This window comes from Pollicipes pollicipes, unplaced genomic scaffold (genome assembly GCF_011947565.3).
Source record: "Pollicipes pollicipes isolate AB1234 unplaced genomic scaffold, Ppol_2.1 Scaffold_6138;HRSCAF=7277_pilon_pilon_pilon, whole genome shotgun sequence".
Classification (NCBI taxonomy): Eukaryota; Metazoa; Arthropoda; class Thecostraca; order Pollicipedomorpha; family Pollicipedidae; genus Pollicipes; species Pollicipes pollicipes.
Genome location: NW_023596818.1, coordinates 7,175,157 through 7,201,890, shown reverse-complemented (window position 1 = coordinate 7,201,890; position 26,734 = coordinate 7,175,157). Strand labels below are relative to the sequence as shown.

The 26,734-nt window shown below is 57.2% G+C and overlaps 1 protein-coding gene across 1 annotated transcript in view; it reads left to right on the top strand.

Moving 5' to 3' along the window:
• LOC119106133 (uncharacterized) overlaps nt 1-26,734 on the top strand; it is a 55,583-nt gene that overhangs the window by 4,903 nt on the left and 23,946 nt on the right. The window contains exons 3-4 of the mRNA XM_037229730.1: nt 17,357-17,578; nt 22,163-22,245. Coding sequence (XP_037085625.1) covers nt 17,357-17,578; nt 22,163-22,245 — 305 coding nt within the window. The remainder of the gene's footprint in view (nt 1-17,356; nt 17,579-22,162; nt 22,246-26,734) is intronic.

Genomic DNA, 26,734 nt, shown 5'->3' with positions numbered 1-26,734 from the left:
CAAATCTAAACGTCTTAGGTGAAAGAAAAGGTGTTCTGTCAGTTCCTGGTGTTGGCTGCTCTGATCTGTGGTCATCGCTGTTTAAAATGCTTAGGTGACATAAGTCTTGGCTGCGTGTCACAAAATAAGTACATTTGGCCAACTTTGCGCTGAAGCTGCTACATTCAAAAGCAGCATGGTAGTTGTGACGGTGTATTTCTATCAAAGAAAGGAGCGCTAAACCACCCCTATGGTACTAAGTACGTCGCAGTCATTTTGGCTCCGGCTGCATGCGTCGGAGATAAACACATTTATGAAGGCGTGCAACCAAAATCGCGAGGCTACATTGCACTGAATTCAGGTGTTTATTCGGGTATACGCCGTCTGGCCGGTCATATTTGCTTGCATGGAAATGTTTTTAATGGATGATGTATGTACATACAACTGATTTTGTTGACTGGTTTGACAGCGTATGGCGACTAACAACGGCAGTTTATGACAAATGGGTTCTCGTTGTTAAAGGTGATTGTCGTCTGTTGGTGTCAGTGTTATCCACTACTGTAGTCAAGCTTCATGGATCGAAAATACGTGCTACGATTTGCTACTGTATCGCTTTCGGACTCGCATTCATTTTTATGCACGTGTGGTATTACATGCGATGACTGGTTCCAATCTTTACTTTCGATAGTCTTTTTGGAACTGGCCTCAGGGTGTCAGAGGTTGGACGGTCTTAGGAGCACCCCTGTCAGCAGGCATTTATAACTCTGCAGTGGCTGAGCCAGGCTCGACGTTCGCCGGGCTGATTCGTTGTCAGCGAGGAGCTCAGGACAATCCTCGGCGACGATACAGCGGTATCTGGTGAGATATCACCGCTATAGCTGTACGCGCAGCTCAACGACGGGGTCGGTGGCAGCGGCCATCGCGTTATCAGAGGCTTGGGGTGCATGGGGCACACCCCGGGGTGCACGCGGCACACCCCGTCGCCGATGGCGCTGGGATCTCGGTCGGCTGAGGGAGGAGGGTGCCGCGTCACCGGATGAGGGGAGGAGGGTGCCGTGTCACCGGCCGAGTGGCGGCGTCGAAGATCCGACAAAGCGAGGAGGGAGCCGTGTCACCGGCGGAGTGGCGACGTCGAAGATGACCGGCTGGGGGAGGGGGAAACGATGCTACCGGCTGAGGGAGGAGGGAGCCGTGTCACCAGCCCCGAATGGCGGCGTCAAAGTGACCGGCTGAGGCCGCCAGGCGTGAGGACACATCCGGATTTGTGCAGAGGAGAGAGTCACTGTGTTAGCTCAGGTATAGCAGCCCAGTCCCCGGAACTGCGTGAAACGTGGCGTACGAGCAAGCAGGGGCGGCGGCACGGATTTTGACTTAGGGGATATTTTACAGGGGGCCTCTTGGGCATAATGGGGCCTCCTCACAGCGAGGGGGGGGGGGGCTCGCGGACAGTACCGTATATGGGGGTCGGGGGCACCGAGGGCGTGTGCCCCTTATTAAATTGTCACATGTATTTTATCCAAGTGAACAAGCGTCGGCAATGATAAAATCAAGAATAGGGCCCTTCTGATTATCTAGCAAAAGGTCTCGCTATCTTAAAACAGCCTCCTGTTTCAGAAAAGTGTCTCCTAATGTATAAAGGTGCGTCCTAATTTAGAACAGCACGCTTTCGGTTTACGAATTACTTCCAAAACTAGTCAAAGGGGACTCATTATTCCAAAATGGGGCCTTTTGGTTCGGAACCGCGGCCAACTGATGCATGAAAGTCCCCTCCCTCCCTTCTTCTAGAAATGGGACCTAAATATAGAGGGCGCCTCCAGTCCTAACCCAGAACAGGGGCCTCCTAGTTCGTAACGAGAGCCTGTCGAGCGAGCAAAGGGGCCTTTGTAACGTACGATTGGGCCTAATTGTCTAGAGCATGGGCTATTTTTATACAAAAAGGTGGTCTCATGATACAGGAGATAGGCCTATCGATGAATAAGGGGGTCTTCTGTTTGTTACTCTTCAGCTCAGTTTTAGGGCATCACCGATATGAAGCTGGGCAATCTGAGGGCAGATACATTGTCTTTAGTTCGAAAAAAGAGGCTTCATGCCCTTGTCCCCTGCCCTGCCAAGCGAAGGAGGGGGGAGCAACTACCCTCTCTGCCCCCCCCCCTCCATGCTGCACCACCCTCGCGAGAAAGTAACGGATTTCCGCGAGCAGGCGGCAAACAACATGAGCGTTTGTTTACTCGGATCAAATGATGCCGGAGTTTCGGCCATCAGCAAACGGACCGACGCAGCAAACCGTGCCGTCCCGGACAGATTCATTTCCGCTGGTGCTCTCCACGCAATCCCAGAGCAGATCTCGGCCGTGACCTGGCGGCAGATCTCGGCCGTGACCTGGCGGCAGATCTCGGCCGTGACCTGGCGGCAGATCTCGGCCGTGACCTGGCGGCAGATCTCAGTCGCGACCTGGCGGCAGATCTCGGCGTCGCCGGCCGCCATATGGATGGCCGGCGGTCGGGCGCTGTGACGCGCCGCCGGGGGCGGGTGCCTGACGGTAATCGGCGGCCACCGGGCGCGGACCACCTGCCGGCCCGCCCGGCGCTAACGGAGCTGGCTGTTCGCGGAGCAGAGACACTGCCCAGCTTGTCATCTCCGGATCCGGCCCACCTGACGGTAGCAGAGGCACTGTCCAACACGTCATCTTTGGATTCGGCCCGCCCGACGGCAGTAGAGACACTGTCCAGGTCGTGATCTTTGGGATCCAAAGATCACGACCTGGCCTGCCCGACGGCAGCAGAGACGCTGTCCAACTCTTCTCCGGATCCGGCCCGCCCGACAGCGGTAGAAACACTGTCCAGGTCGTCATCTATGGATCCGGCCAGGCCGACGGCAACAGAGACACTAACCAACTCTTCTCCGGATCCGGCCCGCCCGACGGCAGCAGAGACACTCTCCAACTCATCATCCTGGGCCAGAGCCTGGTGCTGACGGGGACGAGATGAGACAATCGGCTCGCAGATCGTTGAAGATGTCAGGGGCTGCCTGCCGCGGTTGACACGGATGAAAGTATGGAATTCAAGTACTCGCTAGATTCTGTCTGGACCTCGGTACACGGCATAACGCAGAGTTCAACCTGAATACAGCGGCTCAAAGACAGAGCGGCTTTAACGCCTTAACCCTTGTTCCGATTCATCGTTTTTCATTAGGCGGGAAATGGCAGGGGCCGATGTGCCGCCCTGTCGTTTTCAAACTAATAAAGATAGAGCTTAGCGGAAAACACCAGTAGATTGATCGTAACGAGATCTCGCAGGTCGATAACTGACCACTCATGATGCCAGGGCAACTGTCAAATTTCTCAGAAAATTGCACTTTTCCGCTTTACAGCATCATACGTATGTCACCATGCTTTGTTGCGACAGAACACCTAAACAGCCATATTCATTGTTTAATTGTGAGTATAATGGTGCATATCTTATGTGTTTTGAGCATAATTTATTATACATGGCTCCGTTAATGTAAAAATGTCGGCCGCGGATCGTGTTATGCGGTATCATCTGTTGCCACCCGTTAACCGCGCCAAGGCGTAGATCGTCGTGCAGTGTTCCCCCAAAACCACCGCTGCTCCGTAACCAGAAAGGCTAGAAACACGTTTTTGGTGTGAAACTACACACAATGAATGCCTTACAGGTTACTGAGCATTTAGGTGAACTTAAGTGCACACTTAAGAACACTCAAAAAACCTTGGATGGTTCGCATCGGTCCCCTCTTATCAGGGCGAGGGAAAAAAAGCGCTACATACACGCGCGCGCGCGCGCGCGCGCGCGCACACACACACACACACACACACACACACACACACACACACACACACACACACACACACACACACACACACACACACACACACACATGCACGTACGCACGCACGCACCGCTATCAGACTGCCCACTGAGTAGTGAGTGGGTGTTGGAGCGCTTGGTCAGCGAGCAAAACCTTCGCAAGTTCCGTGCCCGTCTCGAGTGCCAGCTGGCAACACGGTTCGGTGCGGGGGGAACAACCGGACAAGTTCCTGTGTCCGGTGGGAGACACGTGGACACGGACCTCATCCGTGTCCACGCGTGCGCGCCAACGGCGTCCGTACACGTCCGTCTCGGCCCCGGTGCCGGCTCCTGCTGGCGGCACTGACCTTCCAGCCCGGGCCCGGCCGCCTCATGAGCTATGGACTGCTGCCCGGCTCCGCACAAAAACGGGCGTAACGAAACCGCCCTCAGCTGGGTCTCGACAACGCAGGTGGACGCTCATGAGAAAGGCGCAAGGGAGGGAAGCAGAAAGGCGTGAGGGAGGGAAGCACGGGAGAGAGGGGGAGAGGGAGCGGGGCAGTGGGATTTATGGGATAGCCCGAACATGCACGTGGATTTCCTCACTGGCGTCTGTGGTCTGCAGAATGGCGGTGTGCGTCAGTGCCGGAATAACCAGATCGGGACTTGCGCTGGATTATTTGGGAGTAAGATATGTAAGTGATAGATTATTGGTCAGTTAGCTGCAGCCAGCGAGGCATTAATGAATGGCAGGCAGTCCAATTTTCATCCTTACTTCGCAGTACAAACAATGGTGCGCTGCTACACATCCAGGTTGGCTTAATACATTATTTTCCACAGTTTAGTCACGATCACACTGCCTAGGACCGCCAGTGCTGGGCACGCCGTGCTCAGATACGCTGCTGTATTATGCCGTTCATTCGGGCAGCATCCATCACTGTTCCTTGTGTGCTTCAGCAGCATGTACTTGGCCATGTGCCGAACGCAAGACGCGTCCCTTCTTTGACCGCATCAAAGACCTCCGTTCGGTCGGTGCTTCAGACCCATGATCGAAACCGTGCCGAAAACGCTGCGCCTCCTGCGTGACAAGTTCATATTTCTCCTTACTCACGGACGCGGACACGTTTCTCTACCATATGTGAGGAATCTGTGTTCAGAGTCAGGCCCACGTCGCTCTTGAGGTCCCGATGTGCCCCCCACACCCTGCCGACGCGCCTCGGACATTCTCGGGCCGGCACGGCAGTCGGCAGGCAACGCGCGCACCTGTCACGCGCTCGGCTCATTACAAGGTACACGCACAAGTACTTGTTCATAGACAACAACTGTTTTTCATGCAATATTGTCTCACAATACCTGTTTGGAGCAAGTGTTTTCAACGCAAAGAATAGCGACCCCGGGTTATCCGGTCATTTGATGGCACATTTGGCAGCCGAGCGCACCAAAGAAGCCCGTGGGAAGCGGCGGCGGGCTCGCCGGCCGGGCGGTGGGGATGGGATGGAAGCCGCCCTAGGCGCCGGCACGCCGCGCGCCAGGCGTTTAGTTACCGTCCTGTTGTCGACGGTGTTGGGGCGCGTGGGGATGTGAGACGAGGGGCCCGGCAGACGAGGTCAGTGGCACGAAGCAGCAGTTCTGCTGAGCGGCGCGTGTCGGTCTGCACAGCGGGACGGCCCGGGACGCCTTCAAAGGTAATGTTTTTGCTTGCTGTAGACAAATTCCCGTTCCTTTTTCTGGCACGCATGCGTCATGGAAGCGGGGACGATGCGTGCTGTCGGGGCAGCGCCTGCTTACCAGCCATCCTTTCTTTCTTCCGTAACCTGGGAGCCTATCGGCGGGTTCGGGCTCGAGTTCAACAACCCATCTCCTCTCGTCATATCACGTGATACTGACTCCTGGTCCGATCTTGTTCACGGCTCGTTGGTCCGAGTCCGTGGTGCTCCAGCCGAAGTCGGGGTCCGTGTCGGAGTCATCGGGTCGCATCTTCGAGTGAAGCCTTATTGAAGTTTTGAGTGCTTTGGATCAATGGCTTCATGTCGGGCTGTTAAGGATTGACACCGTAAGTGACACAAATCTTCGCGTGGTCAACGTACAACTGACCAAGCGTGTCTTAACCGTAAGCTGGTATGATATGGCCGTACTTGACGCCGTGCCTAGTCCGCGTTGGAATGACTGTTGAACTGTGGTCAGCTGTCGAATTCCTTTGCGAAGCTTATTGGACGATGTTAAAGATTGTGCAGCCCGCATTGCATAGGTCAATTAAGCCGGGCACAACCGAACCCGACTGAGAAGCGCAACTGGTACGAAATGTACCTGACCCTTCTAAATCGCCACCCCTCATTATGTGTGGGAATGTACCACACAATATATACACAGATACAAAACATACCATTGTCTATACCACACCGTCTCTTTCGCACGTGGTATGGGCTTGAAATGTGCCTTTCAGCCTTGGATGAAACTTGAATGAGAATCAGTGCTTAGTCTAAGTCGCGGTTGCTTAGACTAAGGCCAAGTCTAAATCCGGCTCCCCTGTTCGAGTGCGAATCTATGGTTTCTTACATTGTTTGATCCGTGTCCGAGTCGTATTCATCTACCAAATGACTCAATTCCCGGGAGGCCAGGCCCCAATAGGTCACGGTCCCAAGGGGCTCGAATCATGTCTTGATGTCTGCACTGCTGCACTCGACCTTCGAATGTCTACGCAGGCCCGAAGGCTATGAGGACCTTGAGTTGAGTAGACGCATATCTTCTTTTCTTTCTTTGTATTCTTCTTTTTGTGATCTTATTTTTCCCGTTAGCGTGCCAGTCATGGCATGCTTTCGGAGCCATTATCTCGGTACGCGCGAGAGACAGTCAGATATAGGACTGGAAATTCAGAGACGCCAGTGCGTATCGGCACGATACACCGACGGCCGACCCGGTCAGGAATGTGGCGACCATCTGCCACTAGATCCGGATCTGAATCCATCCGCCACTGGATCCAGATCCGAATCCATCTGCCACTGGATTCGGATCTGAATCTATCCGCCGCTGAATCCGGATCTGAATCCATCTGCCACTGGATCCGGATCCGAATCCATCAGGCTCGGCGTCCCACCGGACGCATTCCTGGCCCGTATCGCAGTCCACGTCGGCCCGCGGCACGTCTTGTCCGGGCCGGTGAGGTCCTTTTTGCTGTCACAGTCCACCGCCGGTGTCCACCACGGGAGCCAATGAACCGCGCGCGGATGTCGGCGGCGCGGCCCGGCGGCCGGCGCGCGCTCCGGCGGCGGCGGCGGCGGCAGCGACGCTCTGTCCATGTCTCGTCCGCACGACCGGTCGGCGCCGCTCTGCTGGTCGCTGGCTCACCGGACGGCGGTGCTGGCTGCGGCCGGAGTCGGGAGAGAGGTACCTCTGTTCTCCGACAGACCCTGAAAGGAATAACGAACAGTGAAAGAGGCTTTGCCGCGGTAGACCGGGGCGGGGGGGGGGAGCACTTTGAAGCTAGACGGATTACGGGTACTGACAGGTGCAGCAGGTTAAGCAAATCTACGGATGCAGTTAAACGTTGAATTATAATTTTGATAGTGACTTGTTATCCGTTTCTAGTGATCGTAACAGAAATGGAGGCGTTACATTGAAGTAGATGTTGTATTTCTGGCATTGGTTTTCTTCAAACAGTGCAAGAGTTTTATCGCAGTGATTTTGTATTTTATTTTGATATAATCGCAAATAACCCGCGGTGAAAAGATTGCCGCAAACTTGATTATCGTGTTCGTCGCAACAGCGCTGAAACAGGTAATCAATTACGCGAGAACCTCTACCTCAAGAACAATACACCGAGTTGTAGAGGATCGCTGTGTGCCCATTTTTGTCATCCGTTTTTTCGTCATTTCTGGTCAAGCCGGGTTCAGTGAATATTGATCTCCTCAGTTCTCACTCTTGTCAGAAGCAATACCATCGCCGATCGTTTCCTCTAGTTGGCATCCATTTACGAGCTAGTCCATTTGAAGCTAGTAAAATCACAAGTTGCCGTCAGGAAGGACCGTTAAGTTATATCCTTCCATCCACTTTGGACGCTTACACATAGCTAACGCTCGGGAAGTGATCACGATGACCTGGGCATGGCGACCGTCGCTGTCAATGTCCGGCCACAGCACTGACGTTCCCCACTCCCTGTGCTATTTGGTCGCGCCTGTCCATCGTTCCATCGGAACGCGAGGCGCCCATCCAGGGCTGGCCGGCTGACGGCGCCTCGGCAGTGACAAACGCTGCGGACGGTGGGCGCTGGGAGAGGTCAGTGTACCGCTCCCAGGCCGCTGCAAGGGTGGATACGCTGCGGTCAGCCGGGTCAGCAGGGGTCAGCCGGGGTCAGCAGGGGTCGGCGAGAGAGACCGCCATGACAGAGTGGGCCCGTGTAAAGGGAAAGGAGGCCTGAAGAGGGGGGGGGGGGCGACTGAGATCAGACCTTGACACTCCCCTATTGCGGGATAGATCGTCGAGATTGGTGATGAGGATGGCAATGCCTTTTGCTTACACCTGTCCTTAACATAACTAGGAAATTTTCACGGCTATTGCATGATTTGGGGGGTGAAAATATCGACATGGTAGACGGCAGATCACTTCGATGCGACATGTTCCTGTTATCCACACTTGCTTTAACCGTAGGTCTGGGGGCATCACTCCCACGCGTTACGCCTCACGCTTCCTTCAGATACACCCCGAAACCGTCAGCTCCGTCAGATGTCACCCCACCCCCGCCCCAGTCCTCGCCGCTGTATGACGTCAGCTCCGTCAGATGTCACCCCACCCCCCCCCCGCCCAGTCCTCGCCGCTGCGTGACGTCAGCTCCGTCAGATGTCACCCCACCCCCGCCCCAGTCATCGCCGCTGTGACGTCAGCTCCGTCAGATGTCACCCCACCCCCCCCCAGTCCTCGCCGCTGCATGACGTCAGCTCCGTCAGATGTCACCCCACCCCCCGCCCCAGTCCTCGCCGCTGCATGACGTCAGCTCCGTCAGATGTCACCCCACCCCCGCCCCAGTCCTCGCCGCTGTATGACGTCAGCCCCGTCAGATGTCACCCCACCCCCGCCCCAGTCCTCGCCGCTGCGTACGTAGCTCCGTCAGATGTCACCCCACCCCGCCCCAGTCCTCGCCGCTGCATGACGTCAGCTCCGTCAGATGTCACCCCACCCCCCCCCCCCGCCCCAGTCCTCGCCGCTGCGTGACGTCAGCTCCGTCAGATTCACCCCACCCCCGCCCCGTCCTCGCCGCTGCGTGACGTCACTCCGTCAGATGTCACCCCACCCGCCCCAGTCCTCGCCGCTGTATGACGGAGACGCCACCGGGACATGACCCAAGTGACGCCGGACGTAAACCGGGACGTGACACGTGACGGCCGTACGTGGAGCGGGACGTGACCACGTGACGCCGGACGTGAGCCAGAACGTACCACGTGACACCAGACGTGAGCCGAACGTGATACTTGACGCCGGACGTGAGCCAGAACGTCACCACGTGACACCAGACGTGAGCCGGGACGTGACCACGTGACGCCAGACGTGAGCCGAGACGTGACCACGTGACGCCGGACGTGAGCCGGAACGTGGCCACGTGACGCCGGACGTGAGCCGGGACGCGACCACGTGCGCCAAGCGTGAACTGGGACTGACCACATGACGCGGACGTGAGCCGGGACGTGACCACGTGACGCCGGACGTGGAGCGGGACATGACCACGTGACGCCGGTCATGAGCCGGAACGTGGCCACGTGACGCCGGACGTGAGCCGGGCATGATCGCGTCCGAAGCGCACCAGCGCCGAGGGGCCGTTGACGCCCGTTTATGGGAGCGGGTCGTGCCGCCCGGGTCAGGACGGTTCGAGACCGCTTCCGCCGCCCTACTCTTGGCACCGGACCTCCCATTGTGTCCCGGCTCTGCCTGAGCATTGTTTTGACGAAGATGGGGAGGTGACGACTGAGGGCTATCGCCGTTCCACTTGTGGCAGCTCCATTTTCGTCCATTAGGGAACAGGTTTCGCTTTTGAGATGTCCGTTGGGCTTAACAGTGTTCAGAGACCTTTGAGAGCCGAATCCTTCGCACTTGATGCGTATATTAAGGCCATAGTCTGGACGTGTTATATAGGTTCCACTGACTGGATAGCTGCGACGCAGAGACCCGATTGTGGGCCCGCAGCAGGCACCCCACCCCCTCCCCCTAATGTTGTGCCCGCATCCCGCACCGCGCCCCTCCCCCTGACCCAGACGGGCGGGGGCTGGTCCGGGCGGCATATCGGCCTGGAGGTCAGCAGGGGGCCGCCTGCCGTCCCGACCACAGAGCGGTCAGAGACGGCAGGGGCTGGCCTGTCCTCTCGACCACAGAGCGGTCAGAGACGGCAGGGGCCGGCCTGTCCTCTCGACCACACAACGGTCAGAGCCGACAGGGACCTGCCTGCCTCCCTGACCACACAGCGGTCAGAGACGGCAGGGGCCAGCCTGCCACCCCGATTACAGAGCGGTCAGAGCCGGCAGGGACCAGCCTGCCTTCTCGACCACACAACGGTCAGAGCCAGCAGGGGCCGCCTGCTGCCCCGACCACAGAGCGGTCAGAGCCGGCAGGGGCCGCCTGCCGCCCCGAACACAGAGCGGTCATAGCCAGCAGGGACCAGCCTGCCACCCTGATTACAGAGCGGTCAGAGCCCCGGTCAGAGCCCTGTCAGAGCCCTGCCAGAGCCGGCCGTCACCACCACCGGCGGCCAGTATGGATGACGGTATTTAGGCACGCCAGCCTGCCAGCCGGTGATAATGAGCTGACTGACCACCGGCCTGCGCCTGCGCCTGCGCCTGCACGGCTCCCGCTTCAAAGAAACTTATATCTAGTGGAGGCGTGGTGCGAGGCCGAAAGTGATTCCCGTCGCTGCTTTGGATACGAAACGGACTGGTGTTTTCTCTCCCTGATGTCACATCTGAATGCGTTGCAAAGACAGATGCGAAAAACAAGTGGGGGAGATATATTTTCCAAGCTTTCTGAGCGGTCTACCGTTGCGCTCTCCGTCCATGCACAGCGTCCACAAACGCTGCTGTCGTCAAGAATGGAATGGAAATAACACTGAGGCCGGGACAACTGATCACAGACACCCTCACCGCCCGAGCTATCCCGATCTCTAATCTCGCACCCGCTCCGCCCCAACGAGAGCCAATCGTAACACCCTCTCCCATTACACCGATGATACCATCAGCCCGTACAATCGGCTGACCCATCTCCGACAATGAGCCGTGATCAGTGGGCAGTCGGACACCCCCGTCTCGAGCTTCCCATGCCGTTCTTACCTGGGTTACGTGCTGCGTATCGCCTGCCGCATGGCGTCTCCTTGTTACCTGCCGTTTAACATGGTGTGACCATGTTACCTGTCGGCTCTCGTGTTACATGTCGCATTACGTGTTACGTTATCTGGCGTTACCAATGCGGACTTACAGTGCAATGCGCGGTAACATCGGCGTTGCATGGTGCTGGGTACGCTCGCGACGGCACTTTGCATCCCCGTGACACCGGCCGGCGACACCGGGGCCACGCTCCGTGGCGCGTCTCGTGATCTCGGGCCTGGTCTGCGGCGAGCCGGCGGGCACGAGCGTTCCCACCGGAAGGCGGCCGATGGCCAGCCTCGCCTCGTGCGTCGTGTCCGACGCCGCCCCGGAGGCGGGGAGGCGAGGTCCGGCGGCGGCGGGATCGGCTTTCGCTCGCCCCCGGAGGTGCCGTCGCCGCCCGGTCCAGTGCCCTCGATACGGGGATTGCGGTGCACAGTGGCTTTCGTGAGGCCGTCGATGACCGTTTGCGGTGGGTGGCACACAGTGGGCTTTCGCGAGGCTTTCGGTGGCCGTTTGCGGCGGCCGGCGCCGGTGGGTGTAGCGGTCTTGTCGTGCTGCTGGCCGGCGTTCTTTGCGTCCGTGACGCTGTCTCCCCGCCGGTGGGTCGTGAGAGGTTTCTCCGGTAGTCGTGTTGGCTTCCGGGCTTTGTCATGCCTTCGATTAACGCTGGGTGGGACGGCTAATTAGTAATTACCGACAAGAACCCAGTCATCGCGCCGCTCCAATGGATTCGCTGCGGGACCAGCACGCGTCGTGTTTGCAGGTGTGTTTCCTCACCTGAATGTCCACCTGCGACGCCACATGGCGCTTACCTGACAATGTGAAGGACAGTGTTTTGGCAGGCAACAGGCTTCGGCTTGTCATTCGGAGCGTTTTGTTTGAGTTATCCATGCAGTCTCTTAGCAGCTGACACTCCGGTGTACTGCTTTTCATGCGAGCAGTACATCTCCCGTGGCATGCTTCGGCATGCGCCGTGCCAAATAGAGGCAGTCTGTTATCAGACGATCATCAGGACGGCTGGTAATAGAGGCAGTCTGTTATCAGACGATCATCAGGACGGCTGGTAATAGAGGCAGTCTGTTACCAGACGATCATCAGGACGGCTGGCAATAGAGGCAGTCCGTTATCAGACGATTATCAGGACGACTGGCAATAGAGGCAGTCTGTTATCAGACGATCATCGGGAGGGCTGCCAATAGAGGCAGTCTGTTATCAGACGATTATCAGGACGACGGGCAATAGAGGCAGTCTGTTATCAGACGATCATCGGGAGGGCTGCCAATAGAGGCAGTCTGTTATCAGACGATTATCAGGACGACTGGCAATAGAGGCAGTCTGTTATCAGACGATCATCAGGACGGCTGGCAATAGAGGCAGTCTGTTATCAGACGATCATCAGGACGGCTGGCAATAGAGGCAGTCTGTTATCAGACGATCATCAGGACGGCTGGCAATAGAGGCAGTCTGTTATCAGACGATCATCAGGACGGCTGGTAATAGAGGCAGTCTGTTATCAGACGATTGTCAGGACGACTGGCATAGGGGCAGTCTGTTATCAAGACTATCATCGGGAGGGCTGGCAATAGAGGCAGTCTGTTATCAGACGATTGTCAGGACGACTGGCAATAGAGGCAGTCTGTTATCAGACGATCATCGGAGGGCTGGCATAGAGCAGTCTGTTATCAGACGATTGTCAGGACGACTGGCAATAGAGGCAGTCCTTGTTAGTCAGACGATCATCGGGAGGGCTGGCAATAGAGGCAGTCTGTTATCAGACGATTATCAGGACGACTGGCAATAGGGCAGTCTGTTATCAGACGATCATCGAGAGGGCTGGCAAGAGGCAGTCTCTTAATCAGACGATCATCAGGACGGCTGGCAGTAAAGGAGGCTCTTGCATCACGTGTCTTGCCGTGACTCCTTATCTACCGACGACCAACGTCGCCGGATAGGCCCCCGTGCGCTAACCGTTACATCGGGCAAGGGATACAGTCTTCTGTACATTGTTGGAAAGGCTTCCGCCTCCTAATTTTGAGAAGAAAGTTGGTCAAGTTCAGGGGAGCTTGTTTTTCAGTTGAAGGGGAGGCGTAGTTTGGTGCAGTTTTTGTCATTTTCCGTGCTCAGTCTCCCCCCCCCCCCCCACCACCACCAAATTATCTTTCGAAATTGCGTCCATGCCCCATGGTCGTCACTTTGCAAGAATATTGAGGCTCCATTAGTAACTACGACTCGTTTGGTGGGTCATTCCATGAATTATCATAGGCCTGATAGGCCTGATGTTAAGATTCGAAACTGTGATAATGAACCGATGATGGACGAATGGTGCCGTGTTGGCAGGGGTGACCTTGGCTCAGCCGTGGGTGTGCCGCTGGGTGGCTGCTGTGGGCGGTGCTCTAAATCACTAACTACCATGCCGTACAAGGGCGGATCAAGAGCACGTGCTTGGGGTGATGTGAGCGAGCATATCGCGCGTCTCGCCAAATTGCTCTGTTGGTGCTGTGCTGGGGTGTTGAGTGAGAGAGCATTGTCGCACGAATCAAAGGAACACAATCGTCCCGTTTCCTGCCTCCCACATGAGGGCTCCTCATGACCTGACCGTGCACCGCTCAGCTGACCCCGTGCCGCCGCCGTGGCGCCGGCGACCGGCGGCGCCAGTGGAGCGAGCGGGGTGACCCGGCGTCCCCAGCTGCGGACCACAGCTGGGCCGGCCGCGCCGCGTCTGTCCGCCGATCGATGGCGCGCCCCTGCCGCGCGTCACGCCGTCACAGCGGCCGTGACGGTCGGCGTGACGCGCGCGGGCGGCGCCGGGCCGGCGCAGTCGTGACGACGTCGCGGGACGCTCGAGTGACGCGACCTTCGCGGTTCCGGGCTCACACGTGGCGCGCCGAGAGCCCTCGCGGATGGACGAGGATGGGGTGCGTATGCGGCCCCTCGAGAGACTCACGTGGCGCAGCGCGGGGACACTCGAGCGGAGGAGCGGTGCTGGTGACTCGAGCGATCGGTCACCCTGTGCGGACCTCGAGTGACAAGGACCGTGTGGTGCCTGAGTGACGCGACCCGGGAGAAGAGTGTTCGCATTGACCCGGGAGCGTAACGGCGGGTGACCAAGGCCCGGCGGCGGATTGTAGAGGCGAGTGCTCAGTGTGACCTGACGTGATCTGCTTCGGGTCATGCCGAGGAGGTCACGGTATGACCCGCGCCTCGGGCGGTACCGGTTCGGCAGTTTAGACGAGTGGTTCCTGTGGTTCGCCAGGCAAGTGCTCTCTTTTTTAGCTCGCAGTAATATTACCTGCATTTCCGTATTGTTTAAATCAGTTTCAAAGCTCGTATCTTTTGAAACCACATTAAAACGCCGAGGTCGTTGCTCGCATCCCAGTCACATGGCGCTCGTAAAAACACTTCCGTCCATTACGGCCCCGTCTAGGAAATGGTTTTGGTCTGGATGGACGTTCCGATCGGGGAGTTAATTCGTCGAGACGCATCTCGCTGCTCCGGTCCGAGTTCTTCCCACCACTCCTGTGAACGTCCGCCCCTCGACGGGTGGCTTCCGTCGTCCGTTGGTCCGCCGTCCGCGCCGTGCCGTTCCGTTCCGTTCCGTTCCGTTCCGTTCCGTCGGGTGCGCTGACCGCCGGCTGTCGTGCCCGTGACCTCGGCCGCCGGCCGCTGGCCAACTGTCAGCCGTGTCGCAGGCTCGGTGTGACGCAGTGGACGGCCAGCCGCAGCCAGCGCGCCACCCGCCACCTCGTGACTGTGAGCTCGCGCGTGCGTGGAAAGACGATGCGATAAGCCTCGTTTGTGGGCAGGTTTAAAGATTGAGGTCGCTGGCTTGAACCAGCCGAAAGGGTTGCTAAGGTCAAGTCGGTCGCGAGCTATCAGCGGCTTAAGATGGGCCTCGCCCTGGTAGTGGGGGAGGGGGGGGGGAGGTGATGCGACCCCGTAAGATTTTATGAGCAAACCTCTCCGGTATGCAGTGTGATTCTGTCCAATTTCTCAATGCCCCGTGGGATATTCATTACGCATGTTTGGAGACTATGTCCCTAGTATTTGTGGTTACGGAGCAGTGGCGGTTTTTGGGGAACACTGCTCGGCGATCAATGACCTGCGCGGGGGACAAGCGATGATGCTGCGAAAGCGCGTGGCAGGCAGACATCGTTACATTTATGAAGTTATGCACGATGGCTATACACGATGGTACTGAGAATTGAACAGAAAACATGCCTGTTTAGGTTTTGTGTCGCTATTACGGGTGATCATGCTCAGATGAGCGAGTAGATTTGAAAAAATGCGATTTTGGGAAAATTTGACCTTTCACTTGGCACAATAGGGTCAGTTTTTTATCTAGCAACATAACACTGCGTAGCAATTGCGAGATCTCGTTGGACCAATTCACTGGTGCATTGCTACCCTGAAGGACTCCTGTAAGGCTGCGGACTATCGACAAGTCGGCGAGGCAATACAGGACAACAAAAAAGACAATAAAAGGCACATGGTTTTCCTTTCGATTCATTGACATTTATTATGCGGTATGGTTTGTGTGTGACACAGGAAAGTTAAAGTGCACCCCGCCCTCAATAGCAGCTGAATGCAGTTTGTAGCGGTTCTTACAGGAATGACCCACCTAACTACTCAATGAAGTCACGCCAACCTTTAAAAGTTTAGGTTGTTATTGTTGAGTTTTTCAGTGAGATGTTGCGTAAAGTTGTTTAATTTGTGCAATATGGTTTAGTGGCTTGGCATGTCTGCGATGGGCTTTTCGCTAGAGCTCTGGCTAGAATAATGAAAATATAAAAGTGCATGTTTTGCTTGTCGATTTTTTTTACTCGCAAAAGCCCGCCAAGTCTGACCCACAACTCGGCCAAAAGCCGGCGGGTTCTGGTGGGTCAGATGCCGGCGGGTTGGAAAGTTTCGTCTCTAGACTCTACTTTATCCAGGCGTTTGAGAGTGGCTTACTTCTCATGTTCAACTGCTAAATCTTACTTGAGTTAGTTAACGTGTGGTGCGCCATAACCAGCGTAAGTCCCATTAAGCGTCCTCCAGCGGTGCTGGTCTCTGACACCATTCGCAGGTCCCCACCACCTGGTCGTGTGTCACGGGGAAGGCTCGTTTCGCATTGCCCCCCGATCTTTTGCGGGGCACAGCCCACAGGCAGCGGATGACATACAAACACTGTTACTTCGTGTGTACAGACTTCGCCTGTAAGTGAAGGACAATCTGTTGGCGATGGTCTTGGAGGAGTTGTCCCACATTTGGGGCGTATTCCAAAGTGTACTCTGGAAAACATCATGATCAATTCCATATAATGACGGCGGTGGTTAGTATCACTGCAACACATTACGATGTAATGAACAGATTGCTTTGCATTATTTTTTAGTCTAACTTACGCCGTCTCTGCTAGGGACCGTCGTCAACTGTTGGACTTGAAGCACCTTCTAAAAGTGGGGCCTTCACTGGCATGAATGACATTATAAATGAATGTTTGTGATTGGCACATGGGGCGGAGAAGCCCATTTACCGAGTAGCGCTTGGGTTGGAATTTGAACCAGTGCGTCATAGAACATGTGATAAGTCTATTTCCCAAAGCTAAAGTGAGCTTCGAAAAGAGTCAGTGTTGCACGCCATTGGGATAAATCAAAGCCATAGCATGACTTTTCGTTGACTTCGCGTGATCATAACCGCACGTAAATAATTCGCGTGGTCTGTATATATGACCCCCTAACAGAGTGTTCCAAGCCACCGTAGTACTTACTGCAGAAGCACTTTGACCAATTAGCGTTTTGCAAACATTGCAGAACATACGCATTAGAAAAGCAAGGCAACTGAAAAGTATGACTTTCTTAGTGATGAACAGATGAGTCCAATTATGTGTCCAATCAAATTTCTCTTTCCAGGGCAGCTACTCCAAATGGAAATTCCTTCAGAAGGATTTCGGTAGAACTGATATTACCGATCAAATCGGACACGTCTTATCTAACAATACGTGAAAAGTACAAAAGTGGCATGTTTCCTTTTAAAAATACAAGTTTAAAGAACAAGAAAGCTAACAAGAGCTATGTGCTGTTAATTTTTAACATGCGGGAATGGGAGTTTCGACCAAGGGAGCATTGAGTGCGGGCAGTGCAGTGTCATGTGTGTATAACCCCGCTTAAACAGTAATCAAATGCTGCCACCCCATCACCAGCAGTTAGTGACGAGCCTCACTGTTGCCCTGACTGTTGGCCGCTGCCGTGTCCACAGTAAGATCGAGGCCGAGGTGCACGAGGAAACAGTGCGCCAGCGCAGCCAGGAGCAGCGGCACAAGAACGCGCGGCGCGCCTGCCTCCGCTGCGGCCAGACCTTCCGCATCCTCTTCAACAAGCGGCTGGAGTGCCAGCTGTGCGGCGCCAGCGTCTGCCGCCGCTGCGCCAGATACGAGCACGGCCGGCGTGGCTGGCTGTGCCTCGTCTGCGAGCGCGAGAGGTGAGCACGCTGCCGGCGCTGAGAGGCTGTAGGTGGAGGCGAGTTCTGAAGTGACGGGTTTTCAGCTTCCCGGATCGGCAAGACGATGCTAGTCAAAGCAGGGCTATTTCATCGTCCCAATAGCAAGTTTTCTCATTGCACCATGGCGCGGGCTAATAGTATTCAGGCGATTAGCGAATGTTGAGGAGATACAATTGCTTTTTCCGTTGTTAGCGTCCTTTTTCCTGCTTCGTTGTGTTATTCCACCAGCAAAGAGAATAGTTCCGTCGTAAAAAGTCTGACACAGTTTCCCTGACAACGACAGCCAGTACGCTTGTTGACAACTGCATCCCGGCCTGATAAATACGTGACCTCGTTTTCCTCGGAGCCCACGCCAGTCGGACAAGGACGTCACAGCCCGCCGATGGCGTCAGCATGAATGCAGCCCGCGTATGGGGGAGGGGGAGGGGAGGGGCAGGCTCTGTCACCTTCATTGTCCGAGAAGCGCACCTGTGACCGCGTGCCTGCGGCGCGCACCGGTCTTCCGTGTCAAGTGGTCGTCACCAGCGCAGATAAGCCCAAGTCGTGTTTTAATAAGAAAAGTTGCCTTGTGCACGTATAGATGGAAATGTGATTGATGTTTCGTACAACAGCGAAACGTGTGGATGGCATTGCTGGAACAGACTGCTCCCCTCTCCCGCATCCATGGTTGCACATCGAAGTGAAATGGTATGGTGATAGACAGCGACCGGCATCATCATTAGTTGACGTCAAACAGGATATATTGTATTCAACCAAGCTCAATTTAAAACAAACCCAATCAATCAGTTACATTTTGCACCGCAGTGGCGTTCAACAAGTCGCTCTCTAACAAAGTTCGTAGTACCAGCTGGTCTGTGCGGCTGAGCGGTCGCACGTGCACGCCTGCAGCCGCTTGTGTCCGGTTAGCTCACAGTATGTGTCCGGTTAGCTCACAGCATGCGCGCTGTCGGGGCGTCCACGTACGCCAGGCTGCGCGTGCCAGTGTGCGTCCGCGTCTGCCTGTGTGTCGGCGTGTCCGCGTGCGGGGGTGTGTGCGGGGCCGGCGGCCGGCCGGCGCGCTGCGGCCGCCGTGCGTCGCGCGGCCCCGCCCACCCGCTTCCGGTGTGTGGTCGGCCGGCGGCCGGCGCCGGCTGATGCTGCGCCAGCGCGCTGTTCCGCACCGGCCAGCCGCCGCGCCGCCCGGCCGTGTCCGCGCCGTCCGCCGCGCCGCCCGGCCGTGTCCGCGCCGGCCGCCGCGCTGTCCGCTGTCCGTGCGCGGTGCCGCGCCGGCGGGCTGACCCGATGTGACCCGCCGGCCAGCTCATGGAGGAGCTCCGCTACACCTGCGACGCGTGAGTGCAGCGGAAGGGGTAGCAGCGGTGTGACGTGAGGGTAGGGCGTGCGGGCGCGAGTTGCGCGAGCGACCTGTGCTTTGGAGGTCAGATGTGAGCGATCAGCACCGCGCGGGTGCCACAGCGGCGAGTGTGGGAGACGACGAGCTCGTGACTCGTGAGTGGGACGAGTTCACTAGCCTCCACGCAGCGACAGACGTGAGAGGCTGCGACACTAATGGCCGCAGTAGTTACATGCGTCGATAAGCAATCTAACGATGCGGCGGGGAAGGCGGGCCTCACATCGCTGGTCGCTCAGGCTCGGACAGATCACCGACCTGCATTTGGTCTGCCGCGTTAAATAGACACATCACGTCACCTTAGAGGTCAGATTCATGCACTGTTGGCACGAAAATGCTGTCGAAATTAGCCTGCATGCGTATTGATCGTTCATCAGTGCGATATGAAATGTAGGCCGTGGGAAACACGGATATTCGCTGACGTCTAGTGAGGATAGCAGTCTCATCGACATCCCATCTACAGGAGAGTAGACGGGATAACAAGTGATCTGTGAGTACCACTTCTGTGAAAGCCCTCTTTCAGCCCTGCCGTATCTCGAGGAGCGGAGTTCATCAAACCCAAACGACAGTCACGAATGCGCACCGTAGAAGCATGTTACCAACGACCGTAGCCGACGTTTACGAGCGTACGACTTGCGCCATGGTGTCCGCACTGACTCGCGAGCCCATTTTCGCCTCCGCGGTCCAGCTGTGGGCGAGCCGGGCAGGCATCCTCATTGTTATTAGGTTATCCTCAGGAGGATAACCGGGCGACTCCATGAGGATAACCGGAGAAACACAGTATTTTAGGTTATCCTCTTAAGGATAGCTGGGGGATTCGCCATGCGCTCCTGCTTGCTGGGTGTCACGGTGGCAGGCCATTATGGCAAGAGTACCTTCGTGGGGGGAATAATCGTCTGGGCTTGCTGCCCAATTGGCGTGTGTCCTATGTATGTGCCGGGTTATGACGTCATACGCTCTGGAAGAGGCGTCCGGTCTCCGGCGGACAAGCGTGCGCTAACAGGCCGCGTGCGGAGCAGCGGGCCGGGCTGTCCCTGGCGAGGAGTTCCATCATCCTGCAGAGATTAGTGGGAGACCTGGCAACGCTAAACATCTGAGATGTCCGTGTGCGTCATTCAGCGAACAACTTGGTGTGCATTCGCTGTCGTTTTTAAGGTGTTCGTTTCAGCTCTCACTGGAGTTCACGATGCTGTGTATTGCAATCAATATCTGGATTCGCAAAACGCACGAATTATTGTAGATCGACGATCCAGCATCGGACTATTACCCCGATGTGGCCCTGTTAACTACGCCAGCGCGGTACTACAGGCTATCCACGGCGTGCACAAAGCTTCTTTTGGAGTCACTTGCTTTCCCGCCGAGCGCCCAAAGTTCGCGCAAAATCTCCATGTAGCGCATGGCACGCATACCAAAAATCACAAGACACGTGGCCTCGTGATCTCGCGTAAAGTCGACCTTAGTTGAATGGGAATCTGCCGTGATAAGCATACGGACAAGTGTGTGTGTATCTCAAGGTGCGGGGGGGGGGGTCATTCACCGCCCGACATATACGAGCAGAAGGCGGCGCCGGTGTCGAGCCGGTGCCGCCGGCTCGGCGAGGGGCGCTGGTATGCGAGACCCACCAGGCCCGACGCACTGCCGCGGTGCTGTGCGTCTCCAGTGTGTGCGTTGAGGGTGGGTGACCACTCCCGTGTGGGTTGTTGGGGCGTGCCCTGAAGGTGCAGACGTGCCTTGCCCGTGCAAGTGCTGTTCGTGACGTACACTCATTTCGGCCTCCACTTGAACTATATGGTCAGATGGGACTAAGGAGTATTTGTTGCATGCTCTGAGTGTTGAGTTCATGCCTGCTCACATGCCGTTATCATTAGCTTCAACGGGAACTTTGGTTCCGCGCTGCCTTTGGACACCACGGTACCTCGCCTTGCCCGTTCGTCAGCGGGGATTCATTTCAGTCCATGGTTGTTAGCACTACGCTGGGCCTGCACTGGGCCCTGAAGGAGCTTTGTGATCGATTCGGCCTTGTGATCCATCTGCCTCAGTGATCTGAGTCGGTGCTGGTCACTTGCTATGTCTTATGCTCAGTGTGGACGGGTAACAGACTTTGGCTCGGCCTTGTGATCACTCTGAGCCGATAATGGACTGTGGCTCGGCCTTGTGATCACTCTGAGCCGATAATGGACTGTGGCTCGGCCTTGTGATCACTCTGAGCCGATAATGGACTGTGGCTCGGCCTTGTGATCACTCTGAGCCGACAATGGACTCTGGCTCGGCCTTGTGATCAGTGTCAGCCAGCATTAGACTAGCTCGGACGTGTGATCGGTCCGAGTCGGACCTCGTGATCAGTCTGGGTCGGCTCTAGGCTCTGGATCGGCATTGCAATCAGTCTGGGCCGACACTTGACTCTGGCTCGACCTTGTGATCGGTCTGGGCCGACACTAGACCTTGTGATCAGTCTGGGTAGGCTCTAGACTCTGGATCGGCATTGCAATCAGTCTGGGCCGGCACTAGACCCTGGCTCGGCCTTGTGATCGGTCTGACCCTTGTACTGGACTTTGACTCGGCCTCGTGATCAGTCTGAGCCGGCCCTGGACCCTGGCTGGACCTTGTGATCAATCTGAGCCGGCCCTAGACCCTGGCTCGGCCTCGTGATCAGCCTGAGCCGGCTCTAGACCCTGGCTCGGCCTTGCGATCAGGCTGAGCCGGCTCTAGACCCTGGCTCGGCCTTGTGATCAGTCTGAGCCGGCCCTAGACCCTGGCTCGGCCTTGTGACGGCTGCTTTCAGACGGCAACCGTTCCGCGACCGCGCCGCGCGGTTGTGGTGGCTCTTGGGCCCGCCGGTGGTCGTCCGCAGTCGTGAAGCGTGGGATTCTCGGTGATTTGTGGGCCCGTGATCTGGTGTGAGCGTGATGCACTCACCTTACATGAAATCAAGTTTATGAAGTCATTAATGGCCAAAGCTGTTGCGGCACCGGCTCCTGGGTTTCAGCTCTCAAAAGTAGAGCTGTTACGTACAATTACTGCACATATGGTCGTCACTCTGTGATGGAAGGCGTGATGGGCTTTATGCAATTGCGTCCCATTGTGCACCGATAACCGGCTCTTTTGAATTGCATCGCCATTTTGTCCTGCAAGCTTTCGTTACCGCCCGTTGATATCCGGTGGTCTTTCAACAGGGAGTTGCAGGCCAACAAGTGGCTGTCTGAGATTCAGTTGAAGCATCGAGTCAGCATACGGACCTCGACCGGCTCCCGATTCTGTGAGTACCGTCCGCCATAGCCGCGTAAATGACCCGTTACAGCAGTCGGTTGACAGGGCGAGTAAAGTCGCCGCCTCCCGGTCCGCTGTCTCATTTGGGGCCGGCGGAATGTGCGGGACTGATAATTAAAGTCGGGGCGTTTGAGGTCAAGACGTCAGCGCCGTTATCAGCACGTGTTCTCTGCACCGTTGAAGTTGGCGAGCACCTGAGTACCACGTTTCCGGCCGGGCTTACCCCTGACTAACAGCGACCCGCGAGTGCCGCGGGGGCGGCGTCGCGGGTCAGGCTTCGCACCTCATGCCCTGCTGATTGGGGTGGGCGGAAACGGGGCATGCAGATCGCCTTGAGCCTGCAACCCAGGGCACGTGTACAAAGCGGATGGCGGGCCTGAGGCGAAGATGGGTGTATAGAGAACATTTGTGCCACAAATGCACCTGGTCAGTCTGTTCTTATGTGATGTTGTGATAGATTCGGATCGCAAGCTTTGCTTGTCTAGTTCCTCTTTGGGGCTGTATGAGTTGCAAGCTTCGTGCAGTCGAGCAACAGGTTCAAAGCAATAGCTATGGTTCCATTTACCTACACGGAGTCCTTCTTCGCTTGAACTTGCTGTGTTAGAAAACAGCCTTACACCAGCCCCTCACCAATGTTCGCTTTTGTTGTTGTGTGTTACGACTCCCAGAGTTATAGTAGGTAGAAGTGCTATTAAATAAAGACTAGGTGTACTGAATTAGCACAGTTGTCAAACTTACGTGCTCTTATGATATTTGCCATAGGCGTGATTAGTATCTTTATTTCTTATCACATTAGTTGAGGGCTTCTAGCGTTTATCATTTCTCAGAGAATAGCTTGGATAACATTGAGTTTGCACGACATATCAAGCGATGTCGCCAATTCTATTCGACTCTCACATCAACGATAAGAATTGCATCACTGGTCTGAGCGGTCACCCCGCATCAAAGATGACCGAAAAACCGCGCCAATCAGACCACTATCCTTCGCGCGGAAAAAGGCGCGCTATCAGAGCTCGTCCCGAGCGGGGCGCGATAGAGGTCGTGCGCGCGGGCCGGGCCGGCGGCTTATCACGCGCGGAGGCGGCCGCCCCTGTGCCGCGCCAGGTCAGCGGCAGTAGGCCGGTCAGCGCGCGGCGCCGGCACACCGGGCGTCGGAGGCGCGGCGTGCCGCCACCGTCGTGTGACGGCCGTCACCCCGACCGCGCGCGGTGTTCACCTAAAGCGTGCGGTGTTCACCAGAAGGCGCGCCGTGGCGTGGCTGGCACGGGCTGTGGCGTCGGTGCACCGTGCCAGGGCCTGTGTACTTACCAGCGACTCTGCGCGCGGTCTGCCGTGCGGGTCAGTGCGGCGTCGGCGCGGTCGATGCCGGCGCCGCGGCGGGTTTCACTTCGGACCGTGCGGGCCGATCAGCGCCGGGGACGGCCGGCCCGGAGAGGCAGTCGGCTCGCGGGCGATCGGCGCGGCGCAGTGTCGCCCGGGGGTGCATCGGCGACTGTCGTCTGGTGACCGGCCAGTGGGACGCCAGCTGGGACAGCGCTGACTGCTGGCGAGTTGGCCAGCCCAGCGCCTGGCGACTCGGTCCAGCGCACCAGCGACCGCCGCGAGGTGGTGTTGCCTTGATGTCCGGCCGGCAGTTGGCCGCTGGCGCTGGTGATCGGTGCTGACCTGCGAGGCGACACTGAGCCTGGGGCGTCGGTGTCGCCTGCCCCTGGAAACGTCATCGAAGATCTGTGCAGACTCGTATCGTATCACGTGCTCGGACATCAGCTCCTTCAGCGATTGTCGCGGGCTGGTGCCAACTTCCACTGCACGGACGCTGGTGCCTGGTGCACTGACGCTGGTGCCTGGCGCTGTGACGCGTCGTCTGGAGGTGACCCATCCCGCCATTGGTGCCGTCCGCCCCATGATGGCGCTTCTGTTGGTGCCGCTGTTCTGGGCCGGCGTGGCCATCTGCGTGTTCATCTCCCTGCTGCTGGCGCGGTTCGACCTACACGTCCTGACGTCTTCTCCCGGTAAACGAGCTCATCTGATGGCGAGGATCGCGCCCATAGATGAAACGGTCGCGTATGATCTCGAGCAGCCTCCACTCTGGCTGTCAGCTTTCCGTCTGTTGTGTGTCCGTGTCCGTCCGTCTGTTCCGTGTATTACCCTCTGTGTTTTATGCTGCCAGCCTATTTGTCTCTGCTGGGACCCTTGGCCCTTTTCACCTTTGCCTTTTACCTTTTTGGTCAGCCAGCATCACTTAATCGCCATCATGAGTAATGTTTTTTGTCATCATTTCTTGTGAAATTCCCTGCACGCTCCTCTCCACCATGCAGACATGGATGCATCATGCGCTGACGTGGCGGTTTTGAGCGCCTGCGCGTGGCTGCGTGTGATGATAGGTACGCACGTCGTCTGGCTCCCTCGCCCGTCCGCGAGCATGAAACGCGGGCTTCCTGCTCACACTCCACTCTACCGTATGTGTGTGTCAGCGGTGCTCGCCCCTCCTCCCGCATACGACTCTGTCCCCCATCCATTGACATTCTCTGATTCTCGTTTGCGCTCCAGCCCTGCTTTGTGCCTCTGTGTCTCTCCTCCCGCGTGTGTGTCTCCCCTATGCGTGTCTCTCCTCATGTATGCGTTTGTGTCTCCCATCCATGGCCCGTCTGAAGCTGTTACGCACACTCCCGGCATCCCATGTGCGTCTACGTTGACGTATAGGCAGTTTTCAATGCACACATCGTCATTTACATCGTTCACCTGTGAACTTAGTACAAACCAGTAGTTTGGACTTGGCCTTAATGGGTGCACAAAGGCCACTCGTAAACCCGCTAAAAGACGCACATGGACTGGCAACCTCATGTTGCCCGTCATATTGCTTCTGTGTCCCCTGTGCGTGTCTCTCCCGCCGTGTGCGCCTGTGTTTCCTGTGTACATATCTCCCGCCGTGTGTGTCTGTCTCCTGTGTGCGTCTCTCCCGGCGCGTGCGTCTGTCTCCTGTGCGTGTCTCTCCCGGCGCGTGCGTCTGTCTCCTGTGCGTGTCTCTCCCGCCGTGTGTGTCTGTCCCCTGTGCGCGTCTCTCCCGGCGCGTGCGTCTGTCTCCTGTGCGTGTCTCTCCCGGCGCGTGCGTCTGTCTCCTGTGCGTGTCTCTCCCGCCGTGTGTGTCTGTCCCCTGTGCGCGTCTCTCCCGGCGCGTGCGTCTGTCTCCCGTGCGCGTCTCTCCCGCCGTGTGCGCCTGTGTCTCTCCTCCGGTGTCCGTCTTCTCCGCCCATGTGTGACTCGGCGCGGCCCGGCGTCATCTGTCCGACAAATGACCGGGCCGCTGTCACCTCGGACCGCGCCCGGATGACAACATCGCCGACTGCGGCGACACGTTCCGTCACCGCCGCCCGGACCGGCCAGCCCCGTCCCGCCGCCTCAGGCTGTGTCGAGGGGCGGGGCGTGACACGGCGGTCCGCTCTCCCGCCCGGCGACTGGGTGTGGCCTCAGGCTGTGTCGGGGGGCGAGGGGCGTGACACGACGGTCCGCTCTCCCGCCCGGCGGCTGGATGTAGCCTCAGGCTGTGTCGGGGGGGGGGGGCGGGGGGCGGGCGAGGGGCGTGACACGGTGCTCCGCTCTCCCGCCCGGCGACTGGGTGTGGCCTCAGGCTGTGTCGGGGGGCGAGGGGTGTGACACGACGGTCCGCTCTCCCGCCCGGCGGCTGGGTGTAGCCTCAGGCTGTGTCGGGGGGCGGGGTGTGTGACACGACGGTCCGCTCTCCCGCCCGGCGGCTGGGTGTGGCCTCAGGCTGTGTCGGGGGGGGGGGGGCGGGGGGCGGGCGAGGGGCGTGACACGGTGCTCCGCTCTCCCGCCCGGCGGCTGGGTGTGGCCTCAGGCTATGTCGCCCGCCCGGCGGCTGGATGTGGCCGAAGTTCGCGAGGCGACTTTCACGCCCCGCCGCCTGCTGGGACCGCCGTTCTCTGAGGCATGTGTCGTGCGGAGAATTGGGGAGGCGAGCGCCGCCGGGGCATTGTCTTCGCGTCTGCGTCGTTTGTGTGTCACTTCGTTCTATACCCGCAGGTGGCAACTGTGTTTCCGAGTAGAACACGATTACACCGTGTAGAGGTTGGTTTGCGCACCAGGTAATCCGTTCGCGGGTATAACGCAGGCACACGTTGAGGTGGTTACTGTGTGCACTAGATAAACATGCACGGCTGATAACTGGTATGGGCGAAATACCTGTCAACGCTGATGAAACTCGATCATCAAAGAAGAATGCAACGAGCCTGTAGCATCCCCTTATGTTTTTAGGCGAGAGGGTGCAACGCTCATCAAGTGTCCTTTGTATATAAATGAGCGAATTTATATCGAGGATTTCTTACTCATTTTTATGCACTAAAGAGACTAGATTCTAACTTCACGTGACTTACGTGACTGCGACTGCAACTTGCGGGACTGTGACTGTGACCTACATGACTGTGACACGTGGCTGTGCCTGTGACTTACGTGACTGTGGC